This window comes from Aulonocara sp. 'chitande type north' Nkhata Bay, linkage group LG5 (genome assembly GCF_057382095.1).
Source record: "Aulonocara sp. 'chitande type north' Nkhata Bay isolate Kocher_YH1m ecotype deep benthic linkage group LG5, A_spYH_male_GT1.1, whole genome shotgun sequence".
Classification (NCBI taxonomy): domain Eukaryota; kingdom Metazoa; phylum Chordata; class Actinopteri; order Cichliformes; family Cichlidae; genus Aulonocara; species Aulonocara sp. 'chitande type north' Nkhata Bay.
This window is the reverse complement of record NC_141348.1, coordinates 12,072,174-12,094,700: the sequence shown is the minus strand read 5'-3', so window position 1 is coordinate 12,094,700 and position 22,527 is coordinate 12,072,174. Positions and strand designations below refer to the sequence as shown.

The following is a 22,527-nucleotide window of genomic DNA, read 5'->3' as shown; positions in this document are numbered from 1 at the left end:
ATTTTCTGTCTTTCGGCTCGGCACTGGGGTTTTTGAGCATGAAAGCTGTGCGGCTTCAAAGAAGAACAATACTATGAAAAGTTTTAGCGGTGGCTTTGCGTTTAAACTGTCTTGGAAGTAGATGTCATGCTGGAGATACGGAAATACATACACAAGCGCGCGCACACACACACTGAACTGAAAACTAGATGCTTTGTTTTTTTCTGCTGCTCAACTTCCATGAAATTTGAACCAGGAGTTTACTGTGAACTTTAAACACACAGTGAAAGATTTGGGTTTACGTGATAAACTATAACTTAGCTCATAATTAGTGTGTAATATGTTCTTTCAGTTGTACGTTCCTGCATGTAGTTCCAAAACTTGTGAAATGAGTATGCTGAGTGGGGAAAGGCTACTTGCTAACGAAAACTTTACTTTCAACTAATCTCACCTATGCCTTCTTCTACAGATTGGAAAACCAGAAAGGTGCAAATCGGATTCCATACATTTGTGATTGGATGTGAGACTACTTTGACCCTACAAAATTGAAGATGATGTTGCTATGGAAACTGCTGCTGCTGCAGTCACTTATGGGGTGCCTTGCAGGTAAAGTATCTTATTAAGAACTTTTGATGCATGCCAAAGCTGCCTTTGTGAAGTCTGAGTCTTATTCATATGTATTTGGGGCAAGCGCCAGTATGAAAGCTGTAGTTTAGAAAGGCATAGCTTCAAGTAGATTAGCCATAAGCAAACATAATTTCTCTCACAGATCTAAAATAATATCTCTGTAGAATCCATTCAACGAGGACATTATTTTCAAGGTAAGCCCTGGTCCGCTAAAGACCTCCAATCACTGGCAATATTGCGTTTCAGCCTTTTCTCAGTATTGTATCTGGCACTCACAAAAGGTTAGCAATATCACGCTGAATTTGAAAGAGTGGAGTGTACCGCATTAAAGTGGAAATGAAAATGTTCAGTTTAACTTGGCTTCACAGGTCACAAAGAAGGGTGAAATTATCAAAAGTGTAAAACTGCCACAAATCTAAAGTTTTGCTAAACCCCCACCTCGAAACAGCCAATATAAAAAACATGTCAAGGCAAACAAATAAAGAAGCCATGCAGTGAGGAATATGTGATGTCAGCATAAGGCTTTCTAAATCTGTTCGATTATATCAGACCTCAGAATTTAATTATTGAATATTGTCGCTAAATTGCATAATTAATATAACTATATGCAAAAAAAACAGACAGATAAACAAACATAAAGAACATTTAGCTGATAAATTCGAATTTTAAAAAAACTAACAAAGAGGTGGGGGAAACACCCTTCAACCGTGGTTGATGTTGCATAGTTTGTCCACCAGTTTGTCCACCAGTGGACAGAAACACCGATGGACAAACTGGTGTTTCTGTTTGGAACACTACAAACACACAATAACACAACAAGGTTTTGACCACTAGTTGTGGAGCATCTGTTCTATGATATCTGCTGTAGTAAAAGAAACATTTACTAACACATTTCTATTTTATTTCATTATGAAATGAGATGCGAGCAGGATATTGCTTTTCCCAAACGCATAATTGTTCGTTTTCCAGTAGTAAAAAATAAAAGTCAAGTGTGAGATCTGTTTCAGTTAGCTTCTTATGATCTAATTTGCTTTGTCAAGTATTACAGAGTTACCCGGATTAATCTGAGAGCATGAAATTGATCTAACATTTTACAGTAATTCAGCACTCAATCACGAATTCAGTGAACAAGTGAATTAATCACTCAACACATATATATATAAAAAAATCCTTGAAATGTTGTAGCACCAGTAATTATTTTGTAAAAGAAGTGCTGCGAAAGAATATTGAAATTAGGTTAATTTCTCATGTTGACATGTAAAAGAGGCTATGAGGAAATCCTTCCTCGGTACTCTCAGATGTCCATCACTCATTTAGAATGCACTAAAGTTGAGTTATAGCTTCATTACACCGTGGTGCCCATTTCACCCAGAGGCTCTCTGGCATTGATCACATTTTGATGGAGGACTTTAATTTGTCTCCTTTACAAATAGCAGGGGTCACCAGAGAGCACCAGAGGAATCACTCAGAGTGTTTAATCAACAGGTATTACAGGAATAAAGATGAAGAAAAGGCCCCAGTGATGAGGTCTGTGCTCTGTGAAACTCGCCTTCTCATTACTCAACACACATTAAGCCTGTTGTGAACTCCTTACCTTACACATGTGATTATGAACCTTGAGCTACATTGCATTTGCCCTTGCAGGGCTAACACGTGTCACTGCTCATCTTATTGTAGGTCTAACAACCCCGCATGATCTCGCTGCAGACAGCTGGTGATTACTGACAAGTGTGCAGCAGAATCCTCGTGGAGCTCATACCTCAAAGGCGCCCACATAACGTTATTTTGTTATGCACTTACAAGAATCAAATTTCCCCCATGAATCCCATCATAAAGTCCCACATGTGTTCCACAGGTCCTGTTAACCGTACTGTCCTAACAGTTATAGTCTCATATAGCATATAGCAGAAACATACCGGTAAGATAAGCTGTAGCTCTGTCTACCTATGGACAAAGATACTAGACTGACAGAATAACCTTGTGTTCGTTGACATAAGTACCAGCACATAGTCATACTAGACCAAATTCCACTCATCACTGCATCATTTTTCCTTTCTTTGTGTCAAAGCTAAAGTGTGTCACAAAAGTTAGCACGCCCCACAAAATGATATTCTGCTGCTAATCTATGAGCTACTAATGGACTAACCTTCCATATGAACAACTCTGCCATTGTCTTTTTTTCTATTTCTTTTTTTCACAATAATTTGTCTGCATCTGCAGACTTATAATTAGTGTCGCTAACTCAATGAAGCTAGTGGGACTTCACCTTCCATCACTGCAGTTGCACAATGATTAACTGAATTAGCTGATATTAAAGGCTTTCCCAGCATGTTCCAACAAGTTGACGCCACACAGCCGACCTATGAACTCAAGCCTGTTTTTAGCACATTAACTAATGCCAGTAGATGTGAAATTCAACTTACTTCACATCAAACAGGAGTTATTGATGTAAACTGTGTGTTATAGAGCTATTCAACATTTAAATGTATTTCTCTGAGACACTGAGCAGTAATTCTAGGTCTGCATGAAAACTGTAGGGGTGTTACAACAGCTCAATTTTCTAGCTTTTTGAAACAGAAAAAAAACAGTGCACTCTTCTACATCTGATTATTTGTCCTGTATTCAGATAATTTTGTTTGCATATTGTCTCAGTGGTTAGCACTGTTGCCTCGCAGCAGAACATGAGGCAGAACATGCAAACTCCACAGAGAAATCAGAATCAGAATCAGAATCAGAATACTTTATTGATCCCTGGGGGAAATTATTTTTTGTTACAGTGCTCCATTTTAAACCAACATTAAGACAAGACAGACAATACGCTAACTAAGAATAGTACAATATATACATATATATACATACATACATACATAAGTCACTTATAAATAAATATTTGGAAAGAAACATGTGCAGTTGTAGCAGCAAACAGTGTGTTAAGTGGATGCGTTGTACAGGGAGATGGCCACAGGCAGGAATGATTTCCTGTGTCGTTCAGTGGTGCTTTTCGGTAATCTCATGGAATGCCCCGGAAGGTAGTTTCAAACTCAAACACACACATTCATGTTAGGTTAACTGACGGCTCTAAATTGGCCATGAATGGGAGGTAAACTAAGTGCTTCAGGTGTAGAGAATAAAGTGTGCTAGGATCAGATGCAGCTTATAGCCTACAGTGCTTCAAGTGGTCAGTAGGACTACAAAAGTGCTATATAGCTACCAGTCCAATTGCATTCTGCAAGATCTCAGTTGAAGCTTTGCGCCATGGGAGAAGCAGTGTTAATGTGGTCCTAGCTTTAAAACTGTAGAGTGGGCTGTGGCGTGTAAGGACAAAACCCCCTCAGAGAATAACTGTGAAAGAAGCACCCGGTGACTAAAACTGGTTTATCTTCTTTCCAAAATTCTCAAAAACTGAGACATTTGCTTCAATCAATCTTTCAGGGATACGCCAAGGAAGACCCCTGAGCAGTTAATATGTTTCCAGCTCTGCTGAAAAGCCTCAGAAAGCATTTTTTTAGAAGCCAAAGCTTGGACACAGCAACTCTCCTGGTTATCATTTTGGAACAAAACTCATGGAGGACAAGAATGATGCACAATATGCCGACCTAAAGACGCTGGCTTTCATGTGCTGCAGAGTGGATTTGTGAATAGAGAGAACCTCGTGGAGACTTGAGGAAAGAAATTATAAAGATGTTTATTGCAGCTTTAGGTACACTCCTCAGCCCGGGGAGTTACAAGTAGATTTGCTTTTCATGCACAAATGGATAAAAAGCTTGATAATAAGACACGCTATGTGCCAGTCGAAACTAAAAATCCAATTACGTTTTAAAATTAGTCACCTGCCTTTACGATGCAGTAGCAGACAGCAGACTGGGTGTTGTTTTTATTCGTGCATAATGCTTCAGTGTTTTCTATCACATTTGTCCCATTATCACCATTGGTCATTGTCGCATTTTGCTCTCCACTTCTGTTGTAGGTATTTAGGAAATGCAGCACAGCAGTGAGAAAAATGCAGATCAGGAAGAGTAAAGCAGACTTTCCTGAAATGTAATAACAAAAGAACACATTCCTGGTGAATGAGGCTGAACACATAACATGGACTGGAGAAGGTGTAGATTCACCACACTGGAGCAAATTCTTCTCCTAATAATATTTTCTATGACTGATAAAAATTCTCAGTGGACAGAAGGCATTATGCAAATCTGTTTTTGTGAGTTAGTAATGCCACCAAACACAGTCGTGCAGTAAAGTTATGTTACTGCAGGAGTTTGCGCTCAGCTGCTAATGCAGAAAATTTAGAAATATGCCTTAATGCGCAGTCCTCATTTTCTGCAAAGTCTTTCTCACAATGCTGGATTTTCAGATGGTCTCAGATGTTGAGCACACGTTAGACATTAGTATTGGATTTGTGTTTATTTATCAAAGAGAATATCAAGAGGATTCACTTCTCTTTGATTCTGCCATAAATCAAAGTGATTTAGTTATTTTTCACTTTGAAATTTCTGACTGTCGGTCCCGTCTTCTGCCTTAACTATGGGATGTACATACTCGCTGGACATTTTTTTAGGTATACATGTTCAGCTGCTCATTAAGGTAAATCTTGTCATCAATATTTTGTTGATATCAAAACTCACGGCAGCGTTATCGTCTGGGTGTGCGGCTGGAATTTCCCATCAGGCTCTTGAGTCTACCTGGTATCCGCCCCTGGGCAGGGCCTGCTTATCCTCCGCAGTTCCACATACCTGGAGCTGATTCCAGGCAATCAAGCCAGAGTGATTTAAGCCTCAGCCTTCAGCACCAGTTCATCATCAACTCACTTCCTGGACTCACCTTGACTTAAACCTCAAGCTTAAGCTTCTCTCTTGGACTCCGGATACCTTACCCCCATCTTGGAAATCACTCTGTGCCTCACCTGCCCCCGCACAACATCAGGAACTCAGCCAATCCACATTCAGCTCACTGCTGATTCACGTCAACCCTTCCACACTGCTTACTCTCTCCAGCTGCAAGTTAGAAAAGTTATACAGCATACTCAACATCTACAGAGTTCCTCTCCACTACCTCCCTAACTCAGTTGTCCTCTCTCCTCGGTGTGACTGCTTAACTGCCACAATCCATTCTGCATCACTGGCCCACTTCCTCCTCTCAATCAACATGCACCACATTAACTAGGCCTCACCACTTCACGTTCTATGATTTGTTGCCTTTGTCCTTATCACACTTTGAGTCCAGTGCTTGCACCGACCTTTCGGTCTTGTGACAGGCAGAATGGCTAGATTGTTTGAAGCTGATAGCAAGGCAACTACGCATTACAAAGGTATGCAGAAGAAGATCTGAACACAAAACACATTGAACCTTGAAGCAGATGTGCTACAGCAGTGACCACACTGTGTGCCCGTCCTGTCAGCTAAGAACTGGAAATTGAGGTTAAGTTTGCACAGGCTCATTTTCTTGAAACCTCAATTCCAACTGAGCATCGTTTAAACGCTGCAGCCTATCTGCATATTGTAGCTGACCATGGCTATGCCCTTTCTGACCAGTGCATCCATCTTCTAACGACTGATTTAAACAGGATGAAACCATGTCACAATATTTAAATAATCTTAGACTGGTTCCTTGAACAAGACGGTGACTTCACTGCACTCAAATGGCCTCCATCACCAGATCTCAGTCCAACAGATCTCAAACTGTTAGGGTTTGGTGGAGATTTGCATTCATGAAAGGGCAGCCAACAAATCTGCAGCACATGGTCAGATGTGGCCATCTCCCTGCTGCACTCATGGATCTTTGTTGTTTCATCCTGGATTGTAGTTCTGACACTCACTAGTCCTCAGCCTCTTTCCTTCCAATTAGCATACAGCATCAGGGTGCTGGACCTGGGACAAAGCCCTCGATGCATGGTAAAGAGCTTTGTCTTGAATAGGTGACTATTATTGGGCTTATCTTCAGACTCAAAAACAGAGGTTTATATTGTTAAACATCTTTGTTCCTGTTATTTTACTGAAACATGTTTATGTCCTGTCATGTAAGGCTGTATGAATAATCTAAACATAGTAGTGGTATTATTCTATTAGCAAGTCTGTGCTGCAAACGCCTGATACACTGCATCTTATTAACACACTGGTAAAGCAAACTGTTGCACTGGGTGGCTTTTCGTTTTTTTTAATTATAAACTTGGGCGCTGTGTTTTTGTTTATTTATTCTGAGAAACATACAGTGTAGTAAATGTTCACCAGAGAGCCAACTGTGGCTAATCCGTGGATGAAAATAGTCCCCACTAAATGCACTGTTTATTCCTGTTTGATTAATGTTTGCTAAAAGCTGTCGTCCACAGTTGGTTGGGGAAATTTAATATTTGTGACCTAGCTGATTGTACAAATTTACAACTAATGGGACTGAAAAAGTGTGTGTGTGTGTATCTGATAGTGGGACTTATTATTCAGAAATTTGGTTAATATTAAAATGGCATGGCCTTTGCAAATAAAAGCATGAAATGGGGGATTTTAAATGTGATTGCAACGCTCTCTTTGTTTGCTTTAGAGTGATTGAAGAAGTGGGTTTGGCAAAGAACTGGATGTTATAAAACCTGAAGTATTTTATCTTTAAACTCCAAGAAGCCAATAACCGAATGCAGCTTTGCTTTTCTGTTGTTGGCCAACTTATTAAATCCACTGTGATAATGTGGAGTTTGTGTAAATGGAACAGGGATTGTGAGGGCTGTTACGATAGGAGGGTGTGTTTGGTGTATGTACACGTTGTTGGCTGTTCAGCTTGTTTTTCTCTGTTCGTCCCTGTTAGCGTCTGATTTCTCCCCACCGTAGTCCTGCTGCGCCGTGCATCCAGAATCTTAATTCTCTACTCGTTACCTGAGCTTATTCTACCATGATGATAGCAGCAAGCGCCCTTTACTTCTGCACATGCACTCTTGCACATTTTTCATCAAGCTGCTTTTTTTGTGCATGTGTGATTTTGGGGTCCTGTTTCAGAAACACTTGATTTCTTCACCCTGAGAGTCGCTGCAGAGCAGATTAAAGGCACTGTCTTTCCAAGCAGGCTCAGTATTTTACACAGAGCGACACACATACCAATACATGCACACCCTTACGCATTTTGGACACAAGCCTATTTTTGCTTTGTGAGTGAAAGAGGCTTGTTTCCAGATACCTTTCTTCTTCTTCTTTTTCTTTTTAAATGGGCACAATGTTGTAAAATGCAAATATGGGCCTAATGCATGAAAAGCAAGAAATGTTTTCCTACAACAAAAAAGTGAAAGCAAATTGACACAGAAATAGCACCAGGAAGCTCCGGCTGATGCTCCGGCATACCAAACCATAACAAGACGTTTTCGACTTTGAGTACTCAAAGTTTCCGAGTTTCCATAACCTCACCTTAATAGAGCAGTTCAACAGTTTGGAAAATAAAGTAATGTGAAAAACAAAACATATCCTATTATAATTCTAATACACACAAGGTCTGCCAATGGAGACCTTGTGTGTATTTCTAACGTGGCAGCGACTTTGACAAACCAGCAGTATTTGACCTCACGAACTCACCTGTTTCCTAGCAGGTACTAAAATGTTTAAAATTCAGAATTCATAATGCCTTTGATGAACAACAAATGACACATTACAAGGTGTCATTCATTTAACAGAAACTAAGCCAACTAATGCAATGCATGTACTCCATGGTTCAACAACTTTTTAAAACACCTGTAACTGTTTTCTGTGCGACTCCGTCTTGTGTGTTCTCACTGTAGTCTGATGGACTTGTTGCTTGGAAATGACCCCAAAACTCTCCCCAGACTAATAGGTAACAACAGAAACTTCTTTAAGATAATCGCTCATTGCCGAAACAGCATGATTGACCATCTTTTATAGAGGTGCTCACACTTGCTGATGATCAGTTAATCAAGTGTGTTTGATTAGCAGCACCAGACTCCTCCTTGTACTCGTAATTCCAACGGAAGCAGCAACGGTGTGCTTGCTTTTTTACACGCTGCTTCTGCATTTTGTCTTTAGTGCTTCTTTAATAACTAATGATGCAGTGTCATATGTCCTGTATTACTGTTCATCTTAGCTTCCATTTACATTTTAAAACCTGGAAAGGAACAGATGACTTTTGTTATGGTTTTACATGTAAAACCTTAGAAATGTAAGGTGACTCTATGCTTATTAGCTTTGTCGCTGGAAGTCTCACTCAGATTGGGTTCAAATGTACGCTTTTATTTCCTGTTGTAAAAAGTTGTGAGACCCGTTTCAGTATTGCCATCATATGATGGTTGAGGATTGCCAATGGAGACCTTGTGTGTATTTCTAACGTGGCAGCGACTTTGACAAACCAGCAGTATTTGACCTCACGAACTCAAAGAGTTCTGGCATCTTCTAAATGTACTCTGCAATAATAACTTGTGACAGTCAGCGACTGAGACAAGGTAAAATTGCATCACTGAAGGAGCATGAGCTCAGTAAACATTTTCCTGATTAGTTTATGGTCCCAATTCAGTCACTACTTTCAAATAATATTTGTAAACCATGGCCCACATTAGTGTTCAGAGGGACATAAAGCAGGATACGCTTTACTGTGTTTCCTGTGAGCTTGCAGTAGATCTCAGTAAGATCCACCCTCACTGGTGATGTCTGCAGCCAAAATATTCAGTTTGAGGCAGTCGTCTATAATATGACTTAAGTTGCCAGTGCTTGATGTCATAGTGAACAAGTCCATCTTTTATGTACAGTCTGCAATTATAAGACTTTTGTTTGGTCTCAACTATTCATAGACGGTGCACGTCACCCACATCCTATTCAGTCGGTCAGTGTTAACCATAAAAGAAACACAGCACTGTTGTCACCAGTGAGGCTTGCAGACTTTAGATTCATGGTGTCAAAGCAAAACAAGGCAAGACAGAAGTGAGCTGAAGGAAGCAACCCACGCAGCCTGTCACACATCCAGTTCTGCTGACCATCTTCATGGATTAATTGGATTTACTTGTGACAAAGACATGTACAGTAGATGCACTGAACCAAATGCACAGCATCAACTGTGCAATTGCATCGCACACATCCAAAGAAGTGAAGGATTTCTTCATTTCATATTTTAATTTTTTATTAATTAATCTTTTTTTGCAGGCCGATTGCATCTCTTCAATTTCTTTATCGTTTAAAATTATTTTTAAAAAAGTAAAACATTACAAGTAATTACAGTATTTTTTAAATAGTGACTCATGAAAGACAGTATAAATTTATTCATTCATATATATATATGAAGATCTGAAAAGGAGCCAGATGACAGCAGCAGCTGAGCACAGTAAAGGTTTTGTCCCTTTTGAGGTAAATTTCCTTAAAAAGAAAAAGAATGTCGTTTTAATTTGAAGGAGTAAACAATCCTATTTAATGATCACAATTACTGTGTGAATCACAATGTTTAGTCTGTGCATATTTACTAGAAATCCAAGTACACCAGTATCAACTTGCAGACTCCTATATTCTCATAGTAATTAACCACCCTATATGTTACAGTGTAGTGCAATTGTGAAAATGTCCGGCATCTTGGAGAATTTGCCACAGTTTGTTTGTGGATTTGTGCCGTCTAAGTGGCTTCTGTCTCTTCATGTAATCCCAGACTGAATCCATGATGTTGACTTCAGTAGCCTATGGGGTCTTTGCCATCTGCTGCAGGACTCCTTTAGTGCCTGATGACTCCAACGGTGGCTTTGAGTCACAGACTACTGTACTAAGACTGCACACAGGGTGAAATAAAATCCAGTCCACTCAATGAAAGCTGTTTATTTCTATTAGTAAATGACCATCAGGTTAGAGTGAAAATGCAAATCATGCAACTGATTAAAAACCAAAACACTTTATGTGTGATGCCTGTAATTTTTGCTTCCTTTGTATCTGAGGAGCACGATCTACATTACATTATAGGGAAAATATTTTCAACTGAAATGAGGAATGACCTCAGAAGCTGACAAGACATTGCTGTTTCCAACACGTCGGGCTATCTAAAGGACAACCTGTTGTGAATTCTTTCGGGTAGTTGGCCCGCTAATTCACTGTCATGGCTTTTTCTTTTCAGCTAAAAGCATGCCTGGCATCTCTAATCAGCAGCACAGGACTCATGTGTTGGCCTTGATACAGCTCCCCGGTGTATCCTTGTACTTCAGCTGACCCTTTTTAGCCACTGCAGTAGATTTTCTCCTACTTGAAATGATAAAGTGATAAAGTTTCGTTTTCTGCTTTGCCTAATTTTGGCTTAAACACTGAACATTTTGATGAGGTATGCTCTTAGACACTGGCCTGAAAAAAAAATCCCCGCAGCAGATGGCAGACAGAATGCAGTCGTAACCACAAGTGACACATTTGTTTTTTATATTCTTTATTTCATCTATTATTCACCACTGTACTGTCTGCACATTAATGTGTATGGCAAACAATGCTTTTGTCACCCTCTTGTAATCAACAGTATAGTGAGCTACTGTTTTCTTCCTCTATCAGATGTCTTTGTTCGGCCTGTGGGTTTCACAAAATGTAGGAAGCCTGTAAGACAAGAATGTGTCACCTCAATTTATAACTTTTGGCATCACGACCTTTGGAGAAAGCTGCCTGAGGACATTTGGGTGGATGATCGTTCTAATTTAAGCTTCAAAACTCTTGCTTTCTATATAATGTGCTTCACTTCCTGACTCAACTTTTTCATTGATTTTAGGGTGTTTTCACCACTGTTTGTTACTGTTATATCAATTTCAATATAAGCACCAAAAACAGTACGTGAGGAAATCTTATCTAGCATCTTGAAGACAATTTTCTCATGCGGCGATAACAATGGGCTGCTAATCATACTTGCATTGCTACCTTTACTTCTAGAATAAAAAGGTCATCCAAGGGAGGAGCAGACGTATCATCTGTCTTCCAGCCCACAGAGTTTGGAAATCATAAACTAAATTTGTCAGCTAAGTGGAAACAGGTCTGAAGTTTGCTCTTCTCTGGTCTCTTCTATTAAGGTTTCACATTTACAAGTTTTTCATTAAAATTATTCCTTGTGTTTTATTATTGGTTTGATCGGGAAATTACATCATACTGAGGTAAGAAGAATAACTATTTTGTCATCATTCATGTCTATTGTCATGTTATGTCAAGTATAATATAATAGTTTTCTAGTTTGTGTAATTTTGCTCTGCGCTCGTTTGTCCTTCACCCTGTGAAGTGGTCCAAGCTGTCCATTTAGCCTAGTATTAGTGCTAAGCTAGCGTTAGTGCTCTTTCGATGACCTCTGTTTCTCACCTTGAAAATTGGCTTACCCCCCAAAAAATTCTCCCTTCTGTGTTTATTTAATTAGAAGTTAAAATAAGATTGTTTTTGTGTGTGTATTGTTATAGTGAAGGTTGATCAACAAACCTCATCCAGGATCATAATCTATTGTACGCAATCAAACCACATCATAACCTGTGATATACTTTCCTCTTCTGGCAAACCTGTGCCCGCTTGTTTTTTGTCTAGCAGACGCCAGAAATGTAAAGATCACATATACTTCCAGCTTATTTACTCATTTCCATGCTGCATGTATAATACATGGATATCCAACATATAATAAAGCATGTACCCACAGAAATGTGTACATTTTATTCATTTTATAATATTTTGTTACACTCGAGAAAAAATTAGTAGTTAATAATAATAATAATAATAATAATAATAATGGATACTTTATTGATCCCCATGGGGAAATTACTTGTTTTTCTCTGCATTTGACCCATTCACTCTGTGAAGCAGTGGGCAGCCCACTAAGCAGGCGCCCAGGGAGCAGTGTGTAGGGACGGTACCTTGCTCAGGGGTACCTCAGGGTAGCCGTTAAGTGGATTCGAACCGCCGACCTTCCGATCATGGGGCGACCACTTTACCTACTGAGCTATCCCTGTTCAGCTGTTCAGGCATTAAATGTTAAGAATCAGACATAATTATACAAAGGTGTGAACAAATAGATGAGCTGGGCAGATCATATCTACATTAGTTACAATAAATGATTCACAGAGTCAGCCTCGTTAATATTTCATATGTAAAGATAACTGCCTCAAGCTAACTGCTGATGTGAATAACAGTGATAATCTAACAAAGCATCCTCTGTGTTATACTTTGGTAAATGTTTATTTGAATGTTATATTTATCTGAATCCACAATGAAGAGGATGATATAATGGTAGGGCCTATGTATCTTTTATTTTTTTCCACCTGAGGATTGATTGCTAAGTACTCTGTGATGTATACCCATACTCACACTCTCTCTAGGGAACAGCCCAGTATGATCAAATTTGTCCGTGCTGTTAGCCATTAAGCTGCTGCTTTGCTCGAGAGTAGCTGCTGAGGTTGGTGTGAATGTGTTTTTGTGGTTGCGTGTGCAGATTGAATCAGTTCAATCGTCTTACTTCCACTGAAGTGAAAGAGTATCTACTGATATACATCTTCTATCTGTGATATTCAGTGCTTCGCGAGCTTTGTTTTACAGCGCCCATGGAGAATATTGTAGCTGGAATCACAACAAAATAAATACTAGGCAGTCTTCCATACATCCAGTCCACCGAAAGAAAAGAAAGACACAAGAGACAGTTTATAAAAAACACTTTGAATAGCAAATCAAATAGTAACAAGCATGTTGCTAAGAAGATTTAAAATCTTACAGATTTGGTTTTATTAAGTTTGAAAAAAATAACAAAAATAACAATAACTCTGTTTATAAAGTGCTTTCAAAAAGTGCTGAAGATAAAAAAGATTTAAAAAAAATTAAAAGCAAAACAGTTTAAAAACTGCTGAAACAAAAGGGAACAACAATAAAAAACAGTAAAAACTTTAGGCTTAGAATTAAGAGGATTGGGTGAACAAGTGGGTCTTTACCTGAGCTCCACAGAGCATGCCTGCCTAATATCTTGAGGGAGGTTGTTCCACAAAGATGGGGCATGAAAAGAAAAAGCATACTCCCCAATAGCTTTTCTGCTGTCTTTAGAAACTTTTAGAAGGCCAGTATCGTGAGTTTGGTGAGCACACGATGGAACGTAGAGGTGCAAAAGCTCAGAGAGATGTGAAGACGCCAAACCGTTCAAAACTTTGTAGGTGAGCAACAGGACCTTGAAATCTGCTCAAACCTGACAAGGCAACCAGATAAGAGATTTCAGTTCTGGATCTTTGGTTAAAATGCAAGCAGCTGCATTTTGTACCATCTGTAAACCTCTAAAACCTTTCTTCGGTGACCCGGAAAGGACAGTGTTACAATAATCACTGCGTGAAGACAAGAACCTCTGCAGTGTCAAGTGATTAAACCTGTCTGGTTTTAAGCTTTGAAGCATCTACCTCTAAAACTTCCACCAGGGTCAAATCATTTTTAAGCTTCAGGGTTTGCTTTTTTTTTTTTTTTTTTTTTTTTTCGCCTGTCCCATTTGGTTCTTTAGCCATCAGAATTGTTGTCTGAAGACCAACAAGGATACCCAATGGATTTACTTTGCCAAATGGATCATCGTGGCATTGCCGTATTGGTCCATTTGGTCGATCTTTGTTTTTATTATTTATTATATTTTATTTTCAGATGTTACAGACGGGACAGACATGAGTGAGAGATAGGAAAGGGAGAAAGAAAGAGGAAAGAAAGGAAAAACAGAAGGGGAGAGGGACAGTGAGAAAGGGGGGGAGAAAAAAAAATATCTCCTGGATCACCTGTTGAGAGAAGAATAGAAAACAAGCAAAAAAAGACAAAAAAAACAAAAAACAAAGCAACATACTAAACACAACACCATCGCATTAATCTAGCTAAGTGTAAACAGCAGTAAATACTAAATATTCAATGTTGTTGTGCAGCACGCAGGACAGATGTGCTTCGAAGTAGCAGCCAAGAAAGGTGTAATTTGGGTCTACGAGCAGTGAACACCCGTGTGCATACCTGTGTGGATCAGCGCGCTTGTATTCCAAAGGTTTCTCCATGTAACGATCTGCTAGGGAGTGTGGGGGGGCTACAGCCCCGTCCTCCAGGGTGTGAAGCAGGTATGGAGGAGATCAAAACTCCAGACATCCAGAGGCCCCCAGAACACAAGAGACCATGGAAGACCAACAGAGGGGCAGCCGCGCCACTGTTCCAGTAAGAGCTGAGGAGAGTCCCAGATGAGTTTGCTTTTTTAATGTGTGGCTCACTTAGTGCTTTATTTGAAATTAAACATAGGTTTTAAAACTGTAGCCCATGTGCATGTTTGTGTGTTTTAATTAGTTTTATTTATATAGCACCAAATCACAACAGCAGTCAAATGATGCTCTATGAGCAAGCATGTAACCAAAGTGGAAAGAAAAAACTCCCTTTTAAGAGGAAGAAACTTCTGAACAGAACCAGGCTCAGGGAGACGCAGGACTCTCCTGAACCATTAACTAATCTCTTTGTAATCAAAAGTTGTTGCCTAAAGGTTGAGAATGTTGCATGCTCAGCTTCTGGGTGATCAACTGGTTGCCTTGCAATCAGTCACCAAATGCAAAAAAATCTGTGCACCCACTAGGAGATTGCCATTACTCTGCTGTGCCTGAGGCATTAGTTAGTTAGCTTAATCCACACACCTCATCTTCAACTACTCACAGACAGGTCTGTGAATAGAAAGAAATGCATTTGTTTAGACTTCTGTTTTCCTCCATAGTATAGTCAGCACCATTAGCATTCGGACAATATCAGTTAATTGTGAGTCTCTAAAGATGGAGATCTGTGTATATAAGCAGTTACAGTTCCTAAACAGTTAATACAATACTTTTGCTTGACACCTTGAATTAAACCTAAAACCTTGCACTCCGATTTCATCGTGAGAAAACTACAGAAATTGTCATCGTTCCAAATTCTTACAGAGCCGACTGTATGCAGCCGCAATCAGACAGAGAGCTCATAACAAACGGCATTTGATTTTTCTCTTTCTTTGCCTTTGTGAGTATCTGTAATCCTCCACCTGCCGCAGTCTCTGGTGGCTGTTTAGAAGAAAACTGTAAACACCAAATGACTCCAATCGATAGAAATTCGAATAATTCCATTATGTATAACCCTAAGTGATGACATCAGTTTATACCATATGCCCCAGTGTGGCTCTGCAGAACAACAATCTGCTCACAGGTACCTGAAAAACAGAAAGAGCAAAGCAGATGACAATGTGCGTTTAATCAGAAGCCTTTGAGGAGTGCCTGAATAAGAAGGTGCATAAAACTGTTTACAGGAATTTTAATCCATTATAGTGATAAGCCAAAGTAGGTCAGGGAGACTGGCAATTAAAAAAATATTAACCATCACGCTGGAATGGAGATTATATTTATAACACGACATTTGCATATTAGACAGAAATTGTTGTTGGAGTGACAATGTTGACAGAAAGGTGGCAGAAAGAACAGCAATAACAGTACTGCTAATGACAAATATATCATCATCCTGTTAAAGTTTGGATTTCATTCAGTGCTTTACAAGCTCGGCGCGTGTGAAATGGAGTCTTTGCTGTTAAAACATATGCAATACATCAGTGTCCTGACTCTACAAAATGATTTTATCCAGCTCAGTGAGCTACTTATGCACTGTGACAGAGCTATCTATTCTAACAGTCACATGAAAGATACATGCAGATATTCTTTAGTCTCGTCACTTTGAACCCACTTATGAAGTCTTTTGCATTCTCGCAGCCTTGCCCGGGCATTCAGCTCGGCACGCCCACCAGCAGAGAAAACACGCTTTCTTCAAGGTTGACGTGTCACAGCTGTATCTGTTCCATTTGCAGACCCTTGAGTATTATCTCGAACAATCACAGAGGACGCTATCTTTAATGAACTCCTCACAGAGGCTCTGTAAAAAAAACACACACACACATGCGCACACATCTGCACAACATGTTTGATGTGCCTCTTCAGATGATGTGCTATCTTTTGCTCTGCGATTGAAGGCAGATTGTTAGAGTGTTGGTGTGAGCCGATGAGAAGCTTATTTTACAAAGTGGACTCGCTTAGATGCTTCTAAACCCAGTTTTTAAAATTTTATTTATGCCACGCCATGGTCTATAAACTCATATACTGTTACTTGTCAGAATGGAAATTGGTCTTTGACAGAACAAAGCAATTCTACTGTGAATGGCAGTCAGAGATGAATAGGAGGCTGATATCCTCTTATTTGTAACCCCTGCCTGTCAGTTTAGCCGCATTTATTATGACTGCATACGATTATTTTTAGCAGATTTCCTGACAAAACCACAAAAAAACCAGATAACGATAACATAGTAATATATAGCAATCGACCTGATTTAACATCCTACACTGGGAGGTAAACGGTAAGAGTAGGGTTTTTAAACAGTAGGGTTTTTTGGGCTTTTCTTTTTTTCTCCAGACATGAATATAGAGAAGAAACTGCAGATTAAAGAGTGACAGTTTAATTACTGTCATCTCCCCACATACAAAGCAGACAGATCTAAAATTAAGAGCTAAATTGAGATCAAGTCGCTTATAAACTGTTTATCAGTCGCAGAGTGACCAGTATGTCGAACTTTGGAAAGCTTCGGAAAATGCGCAGCTTCAACAAAGGCACTGACTGAAACTCTGTCCCGAGACAAGAAAACATAAATAGCTTTGCTGCTATCAGCTCTGCGATCATTATGATTATGATCAAGATGAATTTGGTTATTGTTGTCATTAGCAGATCATCATCAACGGAATGATTGAAGTGAAGTAGATGTGATAGCACCAAACAGTCAGAGTGGTTTGATGAAGTTCTGTGAATATATTATCCGGATAGTGTAAAAAGTACAATATAGAAGCATAGCTTCTTAATTGGCTTAATGTTAGTAGTTCTTTAACCCTCCAATTCTGTGCACCCCCACCCCCCTGACTTTAGTGTTCCAGTCAATATTGGCTGGTCAGTTTTAAGACATCACAAACATCAGTTCTGCACCAGCTCAACATGATTCTTCGCATTGTTCTCGTCCCTGTCAGCTCGTCAGCCGTGTTTCAGCATTTCACAGCATTTTGTGTCAGAAGTGCAACCAATGCAAGTCTTCATCAGAAACGCTCAGCGAGCACGGTCACAGACTGGGAGAGTGCTAATGCTGAGACAGACACATAGCTGGGGGAACTGTGCAGCCATTTAGCCATGTGTCACCTCAAGACTAGATTCACAGAGTGAGTCATAGCCCGCCCCGAGCAGGACACTGTATGTTCTTGACCACTGTGAGTCTACTGTCATCACAAACGGGGGAAAATAGGACAAGTTGCTGAAGTCATGACAAAGGGCTGTGAATGCTGATGCTGAAAAACAAGGCTGACACAGTATTTTATTACCCTTGTTATGCTGAAAATAAACAAGAATCCTGCTCGTGCAATTCTGTTACCTGAAGACCGTTAATGCTTTTATCATGAAAATTATTTAGGGAGCCCCATAGGTTTAGATTTATGGATTTAATTCTTTTCAGATAAAATGTATTTGTCCCCGAGAGCCACTTAAGAATTGCATAATGAAGAATCGGTACAATATAACAGAAAACATACTCCACAGAGCAAATGTACTGTGTATATATATATATATGATGCAGTTGTACCACTTTATAGACTGTACTGTGATTTTATTTTATTTTTGCACACACATGCAGTTCAGCATAAAATGTACAACTGTTCCACATACTATAACCTATGACTGCCTATATTCATACATGGTGTGGTCTTGCATGCAAACACACATCAATTACAGAGCTATATTTAGTTTGCAGGGCTCCAAGCAGAAACCACAAACTGCTACAAATTCAAATTTAAAATTCAAATTTTATTTGTCACGTACACAGTCATACACAGTACGATATGTAGTGAAATGCTTGGACAACTGCAACACAGCAAGTTGATGTCACGTGTACAAATCTTTGCCCATAAGTCCGTTTAATCAGCCTTGTTTATCAGAGCTGTCATAATAATAAACATTTGCAGTCCGTTACTCTCAGAAACGTGAGTGAACCTCCACAATTAAAGAACTAAATCAGGGCTGTTTCTCTTTTAGTGAAACTGGTGAAAAGGCTGGTCACGAGTATACTTGCGCGTTTTCCCAAACTGACTCCATGCAGTTGCTCCAGAAGATTGCTATTGATGCTAATGGGAAAAATTGATATAGTGAGTTACCAGGACAGACCGATAGATGATTTGTAGGCCTAATTATGACATTTCATTAAAGAGATCCCAGTGGAGGTGTTATGGCAATTTTTGATCAAGCACGCAGTGCGAACGCTGCTTCATTTATCATGGAAGTAAATTATGAAGCATCTGCACATCCAATAAGATAAACTCCAGGGCTGAGTTGTCGCACGGCACTGTGATTCCACGTTTGCCGTGTACCTGCAGAAGCGATAGCGATCTGACGCGATATCAAAAACGTGAAAGTAGAGGATCAGCAACAGGCGGCCGCTTCCTGTTTGTGTTGGCGAAGGGTTATGAGCAAGAGGGGGATCATTACCTGTACTTCAAAAACATACTTTGAAAGTAATGAAGTCAGATGGCACTATCTACTCAGTATATTAAGGTGCTGATGGTAACAGATGGCGCTTTTTAGCATATCAAAGAGTCCCTCCTCCACCAGTTTGCAGAGTTATTATTTGTGTTTGTATTGGCCATGAGATTTTCATTCAGCAGTAATGTCATCTGTGTAGAATTTACATTTCATCAGTGCTTCTTTAATTAATGGAAAGCTCTGCCTTATGTTGATGAAAAAGAAAGCACAGTGGGATGTTTTAATGGGAATCAGAATCAGTAAAACGTAATAATTCAAAAATGTAACGACAGACAATCCGACCTGCCACAGCAGGAGGAGCACGAGTGCAGTCGATACCATTAATAATGACTGCAGTGAGCATGCTGCAGCAATGACATGGTAGCAAGGATATTATAGTTATTATTAGGTGGCCGTCTAAAAAGGGCCAAAGGGGCAGAGATATCTTCTTGTGAAGTAAACTGTGCACAAAAAATATTTAAAATGTATTAACGTAGGAAACCCTGATTGACATTGCGTGCAGTGCCTTGGAACTGAATAGGATTACATTTTTAATTGCATTTGAGCTATTTGACACACACATGCAGTATTTAGGGGACTTGACTGGAGTGCTGCCGCCTCTTCTCAGTTGGCCAATAACGAATCAGATTCCCTTAACCAAATAGCCATGTGGCACTGTGCCTTGTTTCCTCAGCCAGTGATCTAGCACTATAATCCCCCTTTGATGAAAAAGTTAGTAACAGTGTTCTTGCTACCAGCTCTGGCCCCCAATGAGGATATGCATTTGTTTGTCGTGTTGCAACAGAAAGTCTTGGCAGGAGCAGAAGATTTTGCATCATAGCAAAAATATCATATAGTTGCCAATAAATTTAACTACGGCAAAGCTTGTAAAGTTCAGGTTTGCTTCAAATGTCAAATTATCAGGTATCGTGTGGGGGGGGGGACAACCCAACTATATTCTTATTCTGTGCCCAATAAAGTGGACCCACAGTACAGTAAATGTATTTTATGATTGTGTCTTCTTATCTAAAACATGTACAACATTAAAGCAAATAATAAAGTATATAGAAATGTATCAATTCAATTCAATTTTATTTATATAGCACCAAATTACAACAACAGTCACCTCCATGCGCTCTTTATGTTGTAAAGTAAAGAGCCTACAATACTAGAGAGAAAACCCAACAATCAGCAAGCACTTGCTGACAGTGGCAAGGAAAAACTCCCTTTTAACAGGAAGAAACCTCAAGCAGAACCAGACTCAGGGAGGGGCGGGCATCTGCAGTGATTGGTTGGGAGTGGTGGGAGGAAGACGGGACAAAAGACACAGAGTGGAAGAAAGCCAAAGATTGATAAGAACTAATGATTAAATGCAGAGAGGTGTACAAACACAACGTGAGTGAAGAAGAAGTGCTCAGGGCATCATGGCAAGCCCTCAGCAGCTTAGACTTATTGCAGCGTACAATTGAAGGAGGGTTTAAGGTCACCTAGCTAACTTAATAAAAAACGAAAGTTTTCAGCCTAATCTCAAAAATGGCTAAAACCAATCAGCTGCTAAGTACTCAATTAGGATCAAAGTGAATCCAATGAACTCTTCCTTAAGGTGAGGAAAATGTGGCTTCGTCTTTACGTGAGAACACTGTGGTGTCCCATGAGATTTAGTGCTAGCTGACTAAGTGAAGCTGACTCACCCTTAGCTCAGTGCTGGCAGCCAGAAACAATGTGACATTCATTATATTCTCCAGAGTCTTGGCAAACATTTCACAACAAATGCTACTTGGTTTTTACATTTCCCCATCTTTTTATGCTGCCTATAGTTTCTGTTATTTGATATAAATATGGTAAAACTTTAAAAAGGACTTCAGACAGGTGATCCATCACAGTGACAGTGTCAGCTTTTATCCCTTCCTGATTATTGTAGCGCCTTTAATGCTGTGAAGAATTTCCAAATTATTTGGCATTTACAGCCTCTCTACCACACGGTCATAATGTAACTGTGGCAGCAGCAGAAACTGATAAGATGTCTGCTGTGATGGATGGCACAGTGTATCATAAGAAAGTTTAGATTTCACAAATTCAGTTTAACAAAGTAGTGAAATAAATAAAAACTATTACATGGAAAGTAGGAGTGTTTTTTTTTTAAATCCGCCAAAATTGAACTTAATTGAATTGTCACTTTTCCCATAAATTAAATATTATTTTACAGCAAGCTTTTCATTCTGATAAGGTCTAATATTGTTGACTAATTCAAAGACATGCAGTATCTGTCTAAGCAGCAGTGCTCCTGAATGGTACAATAAGTGCCACCCTGGATGATGCATTTGTGGTATGTCTCCGTAATCATGGTCATTACCCATGAAGGGCATTTCTTAGGTTGACGTGCATGTCAGATGGCCTTTTAAGTCAAGGTCTCTTCTGGTAGTGCTGCCCTGATCTCTTCAGGCCATTTTACAGTGACAGGATGAGCACTGACCTCTGTCATTCCACTGGGTGAGCAGCCTGCGGTGAGCCTGCTGGTGTCAGGCCAGCTGAGCCATGCTGCTAGGCAGACTACTCCATGGCCCTTTGCTCCTGGGTCTACATCCATGCTCACCTCCAAACCAGCCCAGCTGTCCCCACTTCATTATGTGCTGATTAGGAGTAGATTACTCTGTGAGGTGGGTATGATCAGCTAATTTGCAGCACCGCTAAAGAAGGGAAGTGCACCTCATCGAAACTTGTCACGTTTTAAGCAAATTTGTAGCCAGCCTCCTAACATGACCTCAGAACTCCACCATTTAAATGATTTCACTCACTTAGGTTCTCACCGTTTTAAACACTGTTCTCTAACCTATTAAAGCTTTCATTAGGGCTGGGATCTGCTTGATGACAGTATTAGAGAGAGCTCAGCTGTAACCCACAAAACTGAAGCACTTGTCTAACTAACCTGGAGCAGGCGTTTCTAGGTACGCTCACCTGCTCGTCCTCAGGAGGAGCAATTATATTGAGAAGAAGGCAGCCGGGAAGAGGGGGGAGTCCCCAGATGGCCTCTGAGCCAAACCCTTGCTAATTGATGATGTTCGGCATTCAAAGCAGATTCGAGGGGAAGCACTTTCTTCTCCTCTCTCCACTGCCCCAACATCTTTGTTTTGTTTTGTTTTGCTTTGTCAACTCCCGCCGTTTGATATGCATATCAATACATGTTTTATTCATGGCCTTTTGGAGGGAAATCAGTCAAGATCACCTTGCCGTTGTCTGTAGACACAAGAACTACTCGCCCTGTGTACATGTGCTCTGAGTTGCCATTTCAAGGCTAATTTTGCAGCACCACCTCACACTCAGGCAACCCAAAGAAATGAATGATTTATGGGATTGTCACTCAGAGGTTGCAAAACAACCAGAACTGTACATCCTGCATTGTTCTTTCAGTTTTTCGGCTGCTTGTAGGGTT

General features: G+C 39.9%; 1 protein-coding gene across 2 annotated transcripts in view; it reads left to right on the top strand.

Annotated features, from left to right (window-relative positions):
* Positions 1 to 22,527, top strand: part of cntn4 (contactin 4) — a 208,356-nt gene that overhangs the window by 22,090 nt on the left and 163,739 nt on the right. For both annotated transcript variants that reach the window (XM_086291344.1, XM_086291345.1), the window contains exon 2: positions 449 to 585. In XM_086291344.1, the coding sequence (XP_086147470.1) occupies positions 531 to 585 (55 nt within the window). In that variant the 5' untranslated portion in view covers positions 449 to 530. The remainder of the gene's footprint in view (positions 1 to 448; positions 586 to 22,527) is intronic.